Source organism: Octodon degus, unplaced genomic scaffold (assembly GCF_000260255.1).
Source record: "Octodon degus isolate 3935 unplaced genomic scaffold, OctDeg1.0 scaffold00093, whole genome shotgun sequence".
In the NCBI taxonomy this organism is placed as follows: domain Eukaryota; kingdom Metazoa; phylum Chordata; class Mammalia; order Rodentia; family Octodontidae; genus Octodon; species Octodon degus.
In genome coordinates this window covers 6,781,779-6,798,679 of record NW_004524669.1, presented here as the reverse complement: position 1 = coordinate 6,798,679, position 16,901 = coordinate 6,781,779, and the positions used below count along the sequence as shown (strand labels likewise).

The window sequence follows — 16,901 nt, the reverse complement described above, 5'->3', positions numbered from 1 at the left end:
GAAAACCTGAGCTGTGGCCTGAAGGATTATGGGAAGAAGAAGAGAAATGCATGGGGCTGGTGAGATGGCTCAGTGGTCTAAAGCACCTACTTAGAACAAACTCAGCAAAGCACAGGGACCATGGTTCAATCCCCCAGCACCACATGCCAGCCAGCCCCGCCCCCTGGTGGGCTGAGCTGGCCACACACACAGACACACACACACACACAAATAAATAAATAAATAAATAAAAATTTAAAAAGAAAAAAGAAAGGAGTGGGGTATAGCTCAGTGCAAAGACCCTAGGTTTAGGTTTAATCCTCATATTGGAAAAAGACTCGCTATACCACTAAACCACTATATGCCCATCTCCTAAACAAACTGATTTTGGAAAGCCTGGAAAACAAATGAGAATCAGGAATAAGAAAGGTGTTCATGTAGAAGGCAAAGAGGAGGCCTGGAAAGAAAGACAGACAAAGATCAAGAAAGTCTGTGGGGGGGCCAGGGAGATGGCTCAGTAGAACAAGCACTTCCCTGGCAAGTGCAAGGGCCTGAGTTCAATCCCTGTTCCACCAAAAAAAAGAAAGAAAGAAAGTCTGTGGGAGCCAGGCACAGTAGTACACACCTGCAGTCTCAGCACTCAAGAGGCTGAGGCAGGAGGCTAACACAACTTTAAGGCCAGCCTGAACTACTTGTCAAGACCCTGTTTCAAGGGCCGACCAAATAGCTCACCAGATTAAAGCACCTGCAAGCAGGCACAGGGGCTGGGGGGGTTCCCAGACCTGCCGTGCCAGCCCCACCTTGGGACACACTGAGACAGTGATTGGGACCAGGCATGGTGGCATGCACCTGTAATCCCAGCTCTTGGGAGCCTGTAAACAGGCGGATCACTATGAGTCCGATGTAGTAGTGAAACCCTGAACACCCTGTAGACCCTTCCCTAAGATATAAAAAATACAAAAAAAAAAAAAAAAAATGGAGGGGAAGGAGAAAGAAGAAAGTAAATGGAATAGATTGCTATTAGAGACGCAGGCCCAGATACAGACAGAGAAGCGCAGCCAGCATCACCCTCTTGGGAAATTCCACCTTCCCACCACACTCTTGCCTCAGAACCCTGCAAGTATCTGGTCCCAGGTGGAGGAGGAAGCAGAGTGCCCAGAGGAGGTGACTCTAGAAACCCCAGTGGGTGTGCCTCTAGAGGAGGCCTGAGTCTACCCCAAGCAGATAGAGATCCTCTCCAGCTCCCTAACCATGGGATAGGGACAGAGGTTGGATGTTCAGGGCTGTAGCAGGCTGTGCATCCTTAGGCCAGAAACAAGGCTGCTCTGGAGTTCAGCTGCCAGGGCCCAACAGGACCCCTTCTCTCCCCAAGGCTCCCGGATCCTGGAGTCTTCGTTGTCCAGTACAGAGGGAGAGGTGCCTGTGGAATACAAGTCCTTGCAGTGGTTCGGGGCGACAGTGCGAGCCCATGACTCCTCCATCTTGGTGAGCAGCTGGGGGCTCTGCTGCGGTGCCTGGGGGTGGCCGGAGGGAGGAAGGAAAGGTTTTATGGGACCATACACCTGAAGCCCCTCCTCGGGCCCTCCAGGCATGTGCTCCACTGTACAGCTGGCGCACCGAGAAGGAGCGGCTGAGCGACCCTGTGGGCACCTGCTACCTCTCCACAGGCAACTTCACGCGGATCCTGGAGTATGCACCTTGCCGCTCAGGTAGGAGCAAGCAAGGGCATGTGGCCAGCCACCTTCCCTGTGGGAGGCTCTCCTGCACCTGGCTGCTTCCCCACGGCCCCCCACACTAAGAGCCTCATTCGTCCCCTCACTCCTCCCTGCCTGGCCCATGTGCAGGGCTCACTATCCCCACCTTCTCCTCCACAGACTTCAGCTCAGAGGCAGGGCAGGGCTACTGCCAAGGGGGCTTCAGTGCTGAGATCACCAAGGTGAGCAGGTGCCCCGATAGAGGGGCGATGGGCGGCCACAGGGGTCAGGACCATGTGGTTGGCTCACCTCCTTCCCTCCACAGACAGGCCGGGTGGTCCTGGGTGGACCAGGGAGCTATTTCTGGCAAGGTAAGCACTTCTGCCCTCCTGGGGACCTGGGACCAGCCTTCCTTCCCCACTCCCCACCTGGGTCACCAGTCCTTCTTGCTGCCTCCTTGCCCCTCCTGGTTCTCCTCTTGAGACTTACATCCTTTTCCACCACCCTCTGCCTGCTTCCCTTCCCTGACCCAGGCTCCTGAAGTCGCACCATAGGTCCTTCTCTACCACTTCCCCACCACCCAACCCCTCCTGACCCCCTCCCCAGGCCAGATCCTGTCCGCCACTCAGGAGCAGATCGCAGAATCCTATTACCCTGAGTACCTGATCAACCTGGTCCAGGGGCAGCTACAGACTCGCCAGGCAAGCTCCATCTACGATGACAGTTACATGGGTGAGTGAGCGAGGGGGGAGGGGGAGGAAGAGGTAGGGAAGAGCTCTAAGGCCCCTGTCCCCACTCATGTCTTTGCCTCCCTTCTTCCATCCGGGTGCCACACCTGTCCTAGGCAGGCCTGTGGGGGAGGGGAAGACCAGGGTTGGTCAGGGCAGCGGGGCTGTACAGCAGGAAAGCTAACATCTCCCATGCCCGCCTCCAGGATACTCTGTGGCTGTGGGTGAATTCAGCGGTGATGATACAGAAGGTGAGCGTCCATCCCTAGACCTGGCCTGAGCAGGGTGGATGGAAAGAAAGAACCTAGCTGGGTGGCGCCCACTGGTAACCTCAGGAGCATCATGGCTAGCCTGGGCTGCATAGTGAGTTCAAGGCCAGTCGGCCAATCGGAACTACACAGTGAGACCCTGTTTTCAAGAACCCCAAAAGCAGGCCGGGGAGATAGCTCAGCAGCACAAGTACCTGTCTGGCAAGCACAAGGTCCTGAGTTCGATCTCTGGTACAGGAAAAAAAAGATGTAAAGCTCAACACTCCCAGGTGTGCTGCTCCCCTTCCCCTGCCAGAGCTCACTACTCTCTCTTGTCTTGGCAGATTTTGTAGCTGCCGTGCCCAAGGGGAACCTCACCTATGGCTACGTAAGTCCTGGACCAACCTCCTAGTTCCTCTCCTCCCAGTGACCTTACACATCAGTTTTCGAAGTCTCAAAACATAGATCAGAACATGGGCTTTGGAGTCAGGGTCTCATTCAGGTTCTCTGGCACTTGCACTGGCTCGATCCTCCTGCTTCCTGCTTAACCTCTCTAAGCCTCCATCCTCTCTGTACAATGGGATAATAATAGCTCTGAACTCACAAGGCTCTTGAAAGGGTGAAATGAGATAATGCTCGTCAAAATACTTAGTGAATTGCCAGGCAGTGTACAACGGGTAGCTGGTATTATTAGACCATGACAAGTACCCCTGCAGATAAGAGTACCACGGGATTTCTTCAATTAACAGCATTTATTATTGAGGCAAGGTAAGAGATAGGAAAATGAAAAAGACATCATACCCCGTCATACAAAACACTTCCAATCAAGTACGTGAGATAAGACACACACTGTTCTCACCTCAGGCAGAGCCACGATCGGTAAGCCCTCAGTGCGCCGGGCACTGTCACTTCTGATTCCTCATAAGTCTGTGGGGTAGATGTTATTGCTCACATTTTACGTATGACAAAGCTGAAGTCTTGTGAAATGGAGGGAGTTGCTTAAGATCCTCCAGTTAGTAGGTGGCTGCTTGGAGCTTTAAATCTAGCTGTCTCTTATTCTAGCCAGCGCTCTTTCTGTGCCATGGAAGGCAGTCAAGGAGATACAGCAGTGTAGAGGAGGGGGCAGCCTGTTCTGGGCAGCAGCATAGAGGGAACATGCCAGGCTAATGGGGTGGCTTCATGGGCTGTTCATAAGGGAAGGTGGGACAACATAGCTGCAAGGGTCAGATTCTCTGGCACCATGCAGGACCAGCCAAGAAGTGAGACTGGCCATGGCTGTGGCTGTAGGGAACTGTTAGGGGTTTCCAGGCCAGAGGTAACCATCCTCCATCGCTGTGGAGCAGTCAGTGTTGCTGCCCTGGGAGGAGGGTGCTGAGCCAGGAGAAGCAGCTGTGTAACGCCCCTGGGCCAGACTCCCAGTACAAATCACAGCAGCAAGAGTGGAGAAGAGAGCAGGAACCGAGGTGGGGGGCGGAGGGGGGCTGGGAGGGTCAATCACCAGGGAGCACAAGGGAGCAAGTGTGGCCTGGGACAACAGGAATGAGGGCTGACTTAGGCTTTGAACATGGTAGGCCTGAAGCCCAAGTGCGCACTCAGGTGTAATTATTGAGCGCTTTCTGTGCCCCGCCTCCCTCGTGGGTCTTACATTCCTGTGGGCAGAGATGGGCGGCAAACCTAAATGTGAAATCTACCACAGGTTGATCAATGGCATGAAGGAAAAATTAGGGAAGCACCATGAGGTGGTGCCGCACAGCAAAGAGATGGAGACAGGAGGGCAAAGCTGAGGGAGGGGAGGGCAGGCAGGCTGAGCATGTGCCCAAGGATCCTGAACCCATTTGTCCTTCAGCCGAGGACTGTCTGGGACCAACACGCTTATCTCCTATCCCTAGGTCACCATCCTGAATGGCTCAGACATGCGATCCCTCTACAACTTCTCAGGGGAACAGGTGAGGATGCTCCCCGCGTGGCTGCAGTTTGGCCTTCTGCCAGCCGTGCTCCAGCTTCCTGAACTACCCCTCACGGTCCCCCTTGATCCTTTTTTTTTTTTTTAAATATTTATTTATTTTTATTTATTACATTTATTTATTGTGTGTGTGTGTGTGTGGCCAGCTCAGCCCACCAGGGGGCGGGTCTGGCTGGCATGTGGTGCTGGGGATCGAACCGCGGTCCCTGTGCTTTGCCAAGCTTGTTTCAAGTAGGTGCTTTAGACCACTGAGCCATCTCTCCAGCCCCCCCTTGATCCTTTTTATTGACCCCCATCTTGCTCTAATCAGTGTGCCCTCTTGTCCCCTCCCCTAGATGGCCTCCTACTTTGGCTATGCAGTGGCTGCCACTGACCTCAACGGGGATGGGTGAGTAGCAAGGGGGAACACACACGTGATGCTTTTCCCATTCCGGAGGGAAGAGGGCAAGGGCCGCAGGCAAGCAGGGTGCGTGCAGAGCTTGTTCTCCAGCTTCTCACGGTTCCATCCCCTTTGAGGGGACAAGGAGATAGCTGAGAGTGGTGGAGGGGAGCATGGGATCCAGGATACCTGGGGCTCCGGCACTAAAACTGGGGAGATGGTAGCAAGACAGGGTATCAGGAGGCCTGGGTCTGCCTTTCCCTCCCAGGCTGGATGACCTGCTGGTGGGCGCACCCCTGCTTATGGAGCGGACAGCTGACGGGCGGCCCCAGGAGGTGGGCAGAGTCTATGTCTACCTGCAGCACCCAAGGGGCTTAGACCCCACGCCCACCCTTACTCTCACTGGCTCTGATGAGTTTGGCCGCTTTGGCAGCTCCTTGACACCCCTGGGGGACCTGGACCAGGATGGCTACAATGGTAAGCACCACGGGCCCAGGGAGCTGAGGATGAATTGGAAGCTGGATCCAAAGGGATGGAAGGATGGGGCCAAGGAGACGGCTCAGTAGAATAAGCACTTGCCTGGCAAGCACAAGGGCCTGAGTTCAATCCCAGTTGGGGGGGGGGGCGGAGATTGTTGGGCTGGGGAGATGGCTCAGTGGAGTAAGTGCTTGTCAGGCAAGCGCTAGGGCCTGAGTTCAATCCCCAGTTCCGCCAAAAGAGGGAAAAAAAAAGTGACAGCTTAGTCACAATATATCCTTTGGGGCCGGGGAGATGGCTCAGTAGAATAAGCACTTGCCTGGCAAGTGCAAGGGTCTGAATTCAATCCCCAGTTCCACCAAAAAAAAAAACAATGGGGTGGAAGGGGAAAGGGTCTGTCACCATAGACTCCAAGCCCCTTGACTTTCCAAGAAGTGTGAACCTCAATAGCAAAGTCTGGTCTTAGTTTAAAAAGATTAGAAAATAGCGGGGCATGGTGGCACATGCCCATAATCCCAAAACCCAGGAGGACAAGGTGGGAAGATCCCCATAGTTTGAGGCCAGCCTGGGGTACACAAGCGAGTTTAAGCCCAGCCTGAACCACATAGTGACACACTGCCTCAGAAGGAGAGAAGAGATTAGAAAACAGGGATTAAAAAATGAGTAGGGGTATAGGATTCTGGGGTCGAGTAATAGAAATTTGGTGCCCTGGAGTCACAGCCCACTGACTGATGTGTACTGTGTCTTTCAGATGTGGCTGTTGGGGCTCCCTTTGGTGGGGAGACCCAGCAGGGAGTAGTGTTTGTGTTCCCTGGGGGCCCAGGTGGGCTGGCCTCTCAGCCTTCCCAGGTTCTGCAGCCCCTGTGGGCAGCAGGCCACACCCCAGACTTCTTTGGCTCTGCCCTTCGAGGAGGCCAAGATTTGGACAGCAATGGATATCCTGGTGAGTTGTGCCCAGGGCCCTTTCCTCTGCTCACTTGTCCTTACCTTTCCTAGGCTTCTGGATGCAATTCTAGGCTGAAGCCACGAGGTGGCGGTGTCCCCTTGCTTCAGCAGATCCTGCTCTGGGCTTGCTTTGTAAGGAATGGTTTCTTCTTGCAGATCTGATTGTGGGGTCCTTTGGCGTGGACAGAGCTGTAGTGTACAGGTATGAGCTCCAAGGGGCCACCGAAGCATCTGGGGGACACTGGAAATTGGGACTTTCTCTCTGAGCTACACTTGGGAAAATCAGTGCAGAGCAAATTAGGGTTACAGGCCTTATGTCCAGGTTTTGGAGGAGTCTTGGTTTTATTTACTCCACATCCATGTCTGACAGGGGTCGCCCCATCGTGTCGGCCACCGCCTCACTCACCATCTTCCCTGCCATGTTCAACCCAGAGGAGCGCACCTGCAACTTGGAGGGAAACCCTGTGGCCTGGTGAGCCGGGACCCTGGGAACTATAGTGATGTGGGCAGGGGATCAAATGCACCCCAGGAAGGAGACAAACATGGGTGCATCCTCATCTGAAGAAAAGAGGACGCCTGCTCATTTTGTTCACCAGCAACTTGGCTTTTCTCTTGGTCTTTCTCTAGCATCAACCTTAGCTTCTGCCTTAACGCTTCTGGAAAACACATCCCTAATTCCATTGGTGAGGGAGTTGCCTGGCTGTCCAAGGGATGGGATGGAGGAGCTGGAGGGCTGGACACCCCCTCCTCACCAGATAGATTAGGAAGTAGAGACAGAGTCCTGTCATCTCTCTCCCTGGCTGCAGGTTTCACAGTGGAGCTGCAGCTGGACTGGCAGAAGCAGAAGGGAGGGATCCGGCGAGCGCTGTTCCTGGCCTCCAAGCAGGCCGCCCTGACCGAGACGCTGCTCATCCAGAACGGGGCTCGGGAGGAGTGCAGGGAGATGAAGATCTATCTCCGGGTATGGCCCTGAGTGGGCAGAGACTGGCTAGAGGCTTCCTTCGCTTCTGAGTCACCATGAAAAACTCCAGCCCCCATGAAAAAAAGAATTGGGAGATTCTTTTGTTGAGGAAGGGCACTGGGGACTAGGATGCCAGAACCCCCGAACCAATGAGCACAACCAGAACTGGGGCCAAATAGACAAAAGGAAATAGGAGGCTCACAGAGCCACCAAGGTCCTGAGTCCCCTGACATTGTGAACTCTCCCCTGGCCCCAGAATGAATCAGAATTCCGAGACAAACTCTCCCCAATTCACATCGCCCTCAACTTCTCCTTGGACCCCAAAGCCCCCACAGACAGCCACGGCCTGCGGCCAGTTCTACATTATCAGAGCAAGAGCCGGATAGAGGACAAGGTAAGGACATGCTGGGGAAAGGCCCTGGAGGCTGGAGGCCCGGGTACCTGGGGGCAGGGCCCTGGAGAGGGGACCCTACAGCCCAGGAACGGTAGGCACGCCCTGTCTCAAGGGTGCCCTGCTCTCCAGGCTCAAATCTTGCTGGACTGTGGCGAGGACAACGTCTGTGTCCCGGACCTACATCTAGAAGTGTTTGGGTAAGTGAGGCCACCAGTACTGTGGGGAGTCCAGGTTATATCTGGCACCAGAAAAAATAGAATAACGTACACGCAAGCTAAGTGACCTCCAGCAGTCACTGAACTTCACTGAGCTTTAGCCTTTAGCTTCTTGGGGATGTTGTTTGGTTATGTGTTTGGTTTTCTTGCCACATAATTCAGGCTGGCTGGCCTTTAGCTCCTTTTACAGCTCAGACTGGTCTTGAACTCCCAAGATCCTCCTGCCTCAGCCTCCCTCCCAAGTGCTGGGATTACAGGTGTGCGCCACCACACCCAGCCTCTTGTTTGGTTTTCTGAGACAGGGTCTCCCTCTGTAGTTCAAGCTGACTTTGAACTCCTAGCGCTCCTCCTCCCTCAACCTCCTGAGTACTAGGATTGTAGGCAAGTGCTACCATACCTAGCAGCTTCTTTATGTAGTTAGATTAACAGCATATATTTCTGTGACTTTTTGGAAGGATTAAATGCAGTAACCTACATAAAGTATCTAGCCTCGTGCCTGTCACAGTGTTGGAGCTCAGTTAATGGTGTCTGTTTCTACCATGTATTGATTCATGGTTCATTGTTCCAATTTGAGGATTAATTCCCTGGTCCTGTGTGCTTCCTGCAGGGACCAGAACCGTGTGTACCTGGGGAACAAGGACACTCTGAACCTGACTTTCCATGCCCAGAACATGGGTGAAGGTGGCGCCTATGAGGCTGAGCTGCGTGTCACAGCCCCTCTGGAGGCTGAGTACATAGGACTTGTCAGAAACCCAGGGGTGAGAGGGAACTCATGGGGGTGGCCCAGGTGGACAACCCCTGGGGGGGCCCAAACCTGACTGTGTCTGTCCCACTTCCAGAACTTCTCCAGCCTGAGCTGTGACTATTTCACTGTGAACCAGAGCCTGCTAGTGTGCGACCTGGGTAACCCCATGAAGGCAGGAGCCAGCGTAAGTGTGGAACGGGGTGGGGGAGGGGCCTAAGAAAGAGGGCCTCGGGCTGGGGAGATGGCTCAGTAGACTAAGCACTTGCTTGGCAAGTGCAAGGGCCTGAGTTCAATCCCCAGTTCCACAAAAAAAAAAGAGGGCCTCAGGACAGAGACCCCCAGTCCCTAGCATAGCTGTGGCAGAGGAGGGCCGAAGCTGGAGTATCAGGCAAATGCTTGGCCTAACAGCTCCCTTCTTCCTGCCTCACAGATCTGGGGAGGCCTTCGATTCACTGTCCGTCATCTCCAGGACACAAAGGAAACCATCCAGTTTGACTTCCAGATCCTCAGGTAGGGAGTGAGTGGGCGGAGGAGGCAGCCAGCCGACCTGGTGCCAGAGGAAGTTCTGGCAGGCTGGGCTCCGGCAACACCTGTCTTGCCTCTGTCCCACAGCAAGAATCTCAACAACTCGCAGAGCGATGTGGTCTCCTTCCGGCTCTCCGTGGAGGCCCAGGCCCAGGTTTCCCTTAATGGGTCAGTGCCCAGGCTGAATAGGGCCTTCCTGGGAGGGGCAGCAGATCTGGGGAAGGATGGATGTGAGGCTCCTTCTGCCCTCTGAACCATGCCCCTTCTCAGTGTGTCCAAGCCAGAAGCCGTGGTCTTCCCAGTCAGTGACTGGCATCCCCCGAATCAGCTTCAGACAGAGGGCGATGTGGGCCCTGCCGTCCACCATGTTTATGAGGTGAGGAGAGCTTCAAGGCAGGCCAGGGAGAGGGAGTGGAGGGACAAGCCAGAGGGAAGCATGGAAAGGAGGAGCTGATAGGACAGTGGTGAGGAGCAGAGGGAAGACCAAGAAAAGAGGAGGGAGGACAGGGCGATGCGCCAGGGCTATGAGAGAGGCCAGAGGAGAGGCAGGCCAGCTGAGTAGCTGGGAAAGGAAGGAGTTGTATTGGAAAGTGTCAGCTAGGATTTCCATTCTGTCCATGGGTTCTCCCTCAGCCCCAAGTCAGGAGCGCCACAGCAGGCCAGGTTGGGGCCACGGTGGCCAGGGACTCAGTGAGGGCAGAAGAGTTCCCTTCCTCCTCATACTGACTGCTCTTCCCCTCAGCTCATCAACCACGGCCCCAGCACCATCAGCCAGGGTGTGCTGAACATCAGCTGTCCCCAGACTTGGGAAGGTCATCAGCTCCTCTACGTGACCAAGGTTACGGGACTCACCAACTGCACCACCAGTCACACCCCCAACCTGCGGGGCCTGAAGGTGAGGGCTTGGCCCCTGGTGAGGGGCAGGCTCAGAGGGCCAGGGCTGAGGGCTGGAAGGGCTGTGGGGGCCCATAAGAGACACTGAGGACTGGCTCAGAGCAGGGACAAGGCCACTAGCAGGGGCAGAGGACGCAGACACCACCAAGCCTGGGAAGAGAAAAACACTCGTCCACTGCATTTCTGTCTCTCTGCCTCAAATATCCTTCCCTATTGCTTAGCATCTTCCAGAGGCCCCAGTCCACACCATCTCCTACAGGAAGCCTTCAGACCTTTCTCTAGGCCCCACGTCCTGCTTTCTAGTGTCCTTACTCCAAGTAGTTCATTGAATGAGTCTACAAACTGAACAATGTTAGGCTCAGAGAAAACCACACCAAACAAAACTGTCCAGGGGGCTGGGGAGATGGCTCAGTGGAATAAGCGCTTCCCTGGCAAGGTCAAGGGTCTGAGTTCAATCCCTGGTTCCACAAAAAAACCAAAACTGCCCAAATCCCATATTTGTGGAGCTTGCACTCTGAAGGATGACAGACAATAAAAAGCAAAGTTGTAGGAACCGAAAAGCAGTGAAAGGGCAGAGCTACTCTGCAGCAACTCTGGACACTAGCAACCAAGCAGAGTGATAGGGAAACTTCTTAAAGAGGTAATGGTTATACTGAGGCCTGAAGCTACCCGGGAGGTACAGGAGCAGGGCCTGGTGACTTATGTACACAACTCCATGTAAACTCCTGAAACCCAGTTTAATTAGTCCCACATTTCAGCCCTGAGCTTGCCAGGCACCTTGCACGTGGAGGTGGTGGGTTGGGTGGGTCTATAACAAGGTAGGCTGACACTGAGGTGGAAGACACAGCTAAGTGTCTCTTTCATTCCCCAGTTGGATCCTGAGGAGGCCCCACACCACCTGCAGAGACGAGACGCTCCAGGCCGGAGCCCTGCCTCCTCCAGGCCGCAGATTCTGGTAAGCTACACTGGGGTTGAGGCTTGGGCCCAGGTGTTGAGTACCTGCTCAGGCCTTCAGAAGCGCCAGAAAAACAGGACTCTAGGCTCAAACCTCCTCTTTTCTTCCCAGAAATGCCCAGAAACTGAGTGTTTCAGGCTGCGCTGTGACCTTGGGCCACTGGCTCGGCAGCAGAGCCTAAGTCTGCAGCTGCATTTCCGAGTCTGGGCCAAGACTTTCCTGCAGGTGAGGAAGTCTTACCTCAGTTCTAACCCCTTGACCCCTGACCTCTGGCCCCAGGGCCTGTCCAGACCACTCCTGGCCCTTTCCCTACTGCCACCTTGCCTTGACTTTTCTAGCCGGGCTGTGTGTCCTTAGCGCCACCTCGTGGCCACAGTAGGGGTAACTGCTTCTCTTTCACAGCCTTTTCAGAAAAGGAACCAGTGGGCCAAGAATATAGACCCTAGAGATGAGCAGGGCAGGGGAGGTGGCTCAGTAGGATAAGCGCTTCCCTGGCAAGCTCAAGGGCCTGAGTTCAATCCCCAGTTCCACCAAAACAAACAAACAAAAAAAAAAACCAAACAACTACCTTATTAAAAAAAAAAAGATGGAGATGAGCCCACAGTGTCCAGGCAAGCAGTGGTAGCCATAGTAAAGAGAAGTCATTTATCGGGCACACATTTTGTTTTGTTTTTTTGTACTGGGAATCAAACTCAGGACTTTGTACTTGCCAGGCAGGTATTTAGGTTATCAATGCCTGGATATTCCTCTGTTATAGCCCCAGCCTTGGGCCCACATCAGGGACCAAGCATTGTCCTAGGTATTAACTCACATTAGTGATGGAAAAAAAAAAAAACACCAAGTTCAATGCCCGGCATGCCATGCTGGCCCCAGCAGGCTGAGATGCAATCAAAACTGGGCATGGTAGCATGCACCTGTAATCCCAGCACCGCCTATAATCCCAGCATGTGGAAGGCTGAAAACAAGAGGATCACTATGAATCCAATCTGTGTAGTGAGACCCTATAGACCTTGTACTAAGTACATTTTTAAAAAGATACTTATTGAACAGTCATCTGGTTACACATTCTTTAGTTATAATTATTCAACATTATATTTGTTATATAAAGAACAGGAGGGGAAGGTGAGTCCAAGACAGGGAAGGCTGCTGGGGATGGTGGTCGTGCCTGTAATCTCAGCTCTCAGGAGGCTAAGGCAAGAGGACCACAGAGTTCTAGACCAGCCTGGGCTATATACTGAGGGAAAGACCACAGCCTGAGTCAGACACAGGGAAGCCCTTTATCCTCCCAATCCCAAGAGGGTCTGCCCTGATGTCCACCCACCTTCCAACCCCTGCCACAGAAGGAGCAGCAGCCATTCAGCCTGCAGTGTGAAGCTGAGTACAAAGCCCTGAAGATGCCCTACCGGATCCTGCCCCAGCAGCTGCCCCAAAAGAAACTTGAGGTAAGCCCAGGGTCTGAGGTCTGGGCCAAGAAAACAGGGCTCAGAGTGCTGAGACTAGGCCTGGAACAGGGGTAGGAGCTGGCCTTGCTGTCCTGACTGCTGAACAGTCACTGTGTTCCGGGACTGTGCACATGCTCAGACAGTGATAAGGAATGTCGCCTATAGCCTAGCAGGCAGGGCTAGTGCAGTGTGACAAGTGCCAGGGTGTTTATGGGAACACATTCAAGGATCCCCTGAGCCCAGTCCTGGGGTCAGAGAAGGCTTCCTGGCAGAAGTGAAGTGCAAGCTGAGTTATGAAGGAATGACCAAGGGGCCGGGGAGATGGCTCAGAGGAATAAGCGCTTCCCTGGCAAGCGCAAGGGCCTGAGTTCAATCCCTGGTTCTGCCAAAAAATAAATAAATAAATAAAGGGACAACCATGAAGGAAAGGAAGATTCTGGGAGAAGGAATAGCATACAGGAAAGCTCAAAATTAAGAGACATCCAGGCATGGTGGTGCACACCTGTAATCCCAGCACTGGGGAGGCTGAGGCAGGAGGAGTGCTGTAAATTTGAGGCCAGCCTGGGCTACAAAGTCAGTTTAACACCAGCCTGAACTACATAGTGAGACCCTGTCTCAAGGACAAAAAAAAAGTAAGACTTGACAATGCTGTGTATTTTAGGGATCTGTGTCTTTTAAATTCAGAGCACTGTTAGCCCAAAATGAGACCTGGGAGGGGAGTCCAGATCCAAAAGGAGATGGGGCCCATGTGTTGGGTAGCAAGAATCATGAGGGTCCTCATGACTCATCTGTGTGTGTGTGTGTGTGTGTGTGTGTGTGTGTGTGTGTGTGTGTCCAGCTCAGCCTGCGCTGGGGGCGGGGCTGCTGGGGGCGGGGCTGGAGTGGCACGTGGTGCCAGGGACCAAACGGAAGTTCCTGTGCTTGCCTAAGCAGGCGCTTTAGACCAATGAGGTATCTCGCCTGCCCCTCATGAGTCGACTTGCTCCCCAGGTGGCCACAGCCGTGCAGTGGACCAAGGCAGAAGGCAGCAATGGTGTCCCACTGTGGATTATCATCCTAGCCATTCTCTTTGGCCTCCTGCTCCTCGGTCTGCTCATCTATGTCCTCTACAAGGTCAGCCACATTCTGCCCACAGCCTAGCCACCCTCTCCTCAGGCTCTGCCCTTGACCCAGAGTAATCCCAAGTATCACCCTCCAGGTCAATCTTCCAGCCGTGTGCTGGAGCCATCTAGCCCTGGCTGCTTGCATTCCATCCATAGCCCGTCCTCCCCTTCCTACAGGACAGCTCCCTTCACCCTGCAGTGCTGAGCTTAGAAAGAGTTCTTTGTCGCTAGATAATAAGTTCACCCATATTTACAAAATCACTGTGAGCCACACATGCCAGATGCAAGGCATTTGTGCTGTGACTGCCTCCAAAACCCCATGGCAGCCAGCACTACTTGATCACATTTTACAAGTGGCCTAGAAACCTCAAAAGGCAACCACTGCTAGGCAATCAGACTTGGCACTTGATTCGAACTGTTTTCCCCTCTGGCTTCACGGGGGGTGTTGTTCAGCACTGGTAAGAGATTCTCTCCATACCAAGTCACCCCCAGCTTCAGCCCTTGTGTGCTCACTGGGCCTCTGGGAGGAATGGTCTCACTGAGTTCAGAAGCCTCTTTTACAGGATGGGGAGGTGGGAAGCACTAGAGTCCACTGTTTTTTCTTGAGATGAGGGCTGGGGAGAAATGGTGGTACCTAAACCCTCCCTTCTCGTCTCCTTTTATCAGCTTGGATTCTTCAAACGCTCCCTCCCATATGGCACTGCCATGGAAAAAGCTCAGCTCAAGCCTCCAGCCACCTCCGACGCCTGAGTCCTTCTGATCACAGACTCCCGATCCTAAAGGTCCAGGCCCCCTGCTCTCAGTCTGCTGATGGGGAGGGGACTGGACACTTCCTAAAGGTGCTGAGGGCCAGGGAGAAGCTCTTCTCCCTAGCCCAGAGACATACTTGAAGGGCCAGAGCCAGGGAGGGGGGCAAGAAGCTGAGGATGCCCCCCATGTACTGTGAAGGACCCTCGTTTACACATGCCCTCTCGTGGATGGAGGGCCCAGAACCAGGGACAGAGGCCCCAGCCTTCTGCAGCCTTTGCATCTTGGAGTTTCTGAAAACAACTTGGAACCATAACTAGGGAGTCAGTTGTAGTTCCCTGGACCATACGTGCCATCGGGACTTCTTGCGCAGCTCCAGCGTGCCAGGATGCATTGTCAGCCTTGCCAAAGATCCACAACAAGCCCAGCTAAGAACCTGGGACGCAGGAGCGGGACCTGGCAGCTGCAACAGTCCCGGCCTGGTGGGCCAACAAAGAACACTAACCGTGGATGTTTCCCCAGGACCAGCTCAGGACAGATCCCACACAAAGGTCGATGCTGGCCCAGAACCCAGCTCCAGGGGAAATCAGAACTTGAATGGAGCCAGATCCAGTCTGAGGCTCAGGTTTGATCTGGAACTGGACTCCAGGCATTGATAACCTAATCCAGGAAGATCCAGGACTATGTGTTGGGTCTGCTCCAGACCTGGGCCTGCAGGCCCAAAGCAGTCCTGACTTGGAGAAGTCAGAAGTTGCCCAGGACCCTGACGAGGCCATGGTGGCAACAGATCTGGAACCTCAGCCTGCAGACTCAGGCCCTGTCGTTCCTCCCAGGAGATGGGGCAGTGGGCCTGCAGGACTTGGGTTCTGCCCGCCAGCTGCACTGACACTGCCCCTCTCCTCCCTGTTCCCCACCCTCCCCTCCCCTCCGCTCCAGATTCCGGGGACTTATTTAAACTCTGTTGCAAGTGCAATAAACCCAACCCAGCGCCCCACTACCAGGGCTGCAGTGTGTATCTTACCCCACTCCTTCCAGACTCGTCCTGGACCCGGGTGGCCTGGTGGGAAGGAGAAGCCTGTCTCTTGGCTTCTTTTCCTTGGGATTCAATAATATGACACCCCCATCTCCCCACATGGCCCCCAAATGGGATTCAGGAGTATAAACACCACCCACCCCAGCCCCATGCCCTCCAACTTCTCTTAGGCCAAAGCGATGGTGAAATGAGTTCAAAGATGTTAGAATATGGAGGGCAGGTCAGAGTGGAAGGTGGGCAAGAATGGACTGGGGATGGTGCCAAGAATGTACCTAGGCTTCCCTAAATCAGAGTAATTAAATGAGAAGAAAAAGGCATAAAACTAAATTAGAAGAGAGCCAGATAGATTTTTTTTCTATTATGTTTTTATTGCTATTGTGTACTGGTGGAAGAGGTGGTGTTAAATAATTTACATACATGATTTTGTTTAATTTCTAACAGTCTTGTGAAGTAGTTATTACTATTAACTCCTTATCTTCACAAGGAGAACACTGAGGCCCAGAATTCATGTAATTTGCCCAAGGTCAGTGTGTCCCAGACAGATCAGACTTAGCACATCTCATTGAGAAGGCCCTCTTTCTTACCTGTGTCATAGAGTTCAGGGCTGCAGATGGAAATTACGTGGAATGAGAGTCCCAGCCCCACCCCACCAGGCCCTCTTTCCCCAAGGGAGGTCCTGATCTGCTAAAGCAAGAAAGGGGCTGCTTGGAGGCTAAGAGGTCCACCTTAGCTAGACCAAAAAGTAACCACCAGAGGGCAGCATAGCCACAAATGTATTGGACTGGGGAAGGGAGAGGGAGAGAGGTCCACCTGTCTTCTGGGCTGTTGTGAACTCCGGCTCCTACCTACCTAGCAGTGCCTTTGTCACCTCCAAATACCTCTCCAGGGAGACCATGTCTGAACCACACTTCTGTGACTTTTGAGCCCATTCCATGCCTAGGAAAGTCTTGCCAGAACCCATCCATGCAAAGGGAAGATGAGGAGGGCCATGACTGACGGTCACCCAGGGTTTCCAAGGACAATGGCCATGGTACAGGGCCCTGGAAATTCTCAGGGAAGAAAATTCCATGCTGTATGTACACTGACGTCTTCCCGTTCTTGGGAGAGGGATAGGGTGCCAGCAGGCACACTTCAGGGGCCACATTTGGCTGTCTAGAAACAGGATGTCACTATGTATTGCAGGCTGGCCTTAAACTCACATATGTAGCCCAGGCTGGCCTCAACTCATGGCAATCCTCCTGCCTCCTCCTCCTACATGCTGGGGTCACAAGTACACACCACCATGCCTGGTTAGATCTGAAATTTCACTGTTGTGAGGAGGAAATGAGGATGGGAAGTGGGCTGTGACTCCTAGGCTGGTGCATGGGTGTGTCGGCGTATGATGCCTGTGCTGTGAGGGTGGCACGCTCTCTCCACGGGCGCACAATACAAGGAAGGAATTCCTCGGACTCAGAATGCCACAGGCGTAATCTGG

The 16,901-nt window shown here is 53.7% G+C and overlaps 1 protein-coding gene across 2 annotated transcripts in view; it reads left to right on the top strand.

Moving 5' to 3' along the window:
• The window catches only part of Itga5 (integrin subunit alpha 5), a 24,962-nt gene extending 9,368 nt beyond the window's left edge, over positions 1-15,594 (top strand). Inside the window, exons 3-30 of one of the 2 annotated variants that reach the window (XM_004637931.2) lie at positions 1,352-1,464; positions 1,568-1,688; positions 1,854-1,915; positions 1,999-2,044; positions 2,280-2,405; positions 2,608-2,652; positions 2,994-3,037; positions 4,539-4,595; positions 4,948-5,000; positions 5,260-5,468; positions 6,220-6,411; positions 6,570-6,615; positions 6,784-6,885; positions 7,041-7,096; positions 7,220-7,374; positions 7,631-7,768; positions 7,898-7,965; positions 8,591-8,741; positions 8,823-8,912; positions 9,159-9,238; positions 9,341-9,421; positions 9,524-9,629; positions 9,996-10,148; positions 11,019-11,102; positions 11,214-11,327; positions 12,443-12,544; positions 13,535-13,657; positions 14,314-15,594. In XM_004637931.2, coding sequence (XP_004637988.1) covers positions 1,352-1,464; positions 1,568-1,688; positions 1,854-1,915; positions 1,999-2,044; positions 2,280-2,405; positions 2,608-2,652; positions 2,994-3,037; positions 4,539-4,595; positions 4,948-5,000; positions 5,260-5,468; positions 6,220-6,411; positions 6,570-6,615; positions 6,784-6,885; positions 7,041-7,096; positions 7,220-7,374; positions 7,631-7,768; positions 7,898-7,965; positions 8,591-8,741; positions 8,823-8,912; positions 9,159-9,238; positions 9,341-9,421; positions 9,524-9,629; positions 9,996-10,148; positions 11,019-11,102; positions 11,214-11,327; positions 12,443-12,544; positions 13,535-13,657; positions 14,314-14,397 — 2,801 coding nt within the window. In that variant the 3' untranslated portion in view covers positions 14,398-15,594. Of the gene's footprint in view, positions 1-1,351; positions 1,465-1,567; positions 1,689-1,853; positions 1,916-1,998; positions 2,045-2,279; positions 2,406-2,607; positions 2,653-2,993; positions 3,038-3,719; positions 3,812-4,538; positions 4,596-4,947; positions 5,001-5,259; positions 5,469-6,219; positions 6,412-6,569; positions 6,616-6,783; positions 6,886-7,040; positions 7,097-7,219; positions 7,375-7,630; positions 7,769-7,897; positions 7,966-8,590; positions 8,742-8,822; positions 8,913-9,158; positions 9,239-9,340; positions 9,422-9,523; positions 9,630-9,995; positions 10,149-11,018; positions 11,103-11,213; positions 11,328-12,442; positions 12,545-13,534; positions 13,658-14,313 lie in introns of those variants that run through there. The other variant, XM_023722720.1, reaches the window with a different exon arrangement.
• Positions 15,595-16,901: the final 1,307 nt, after the last annotated feature.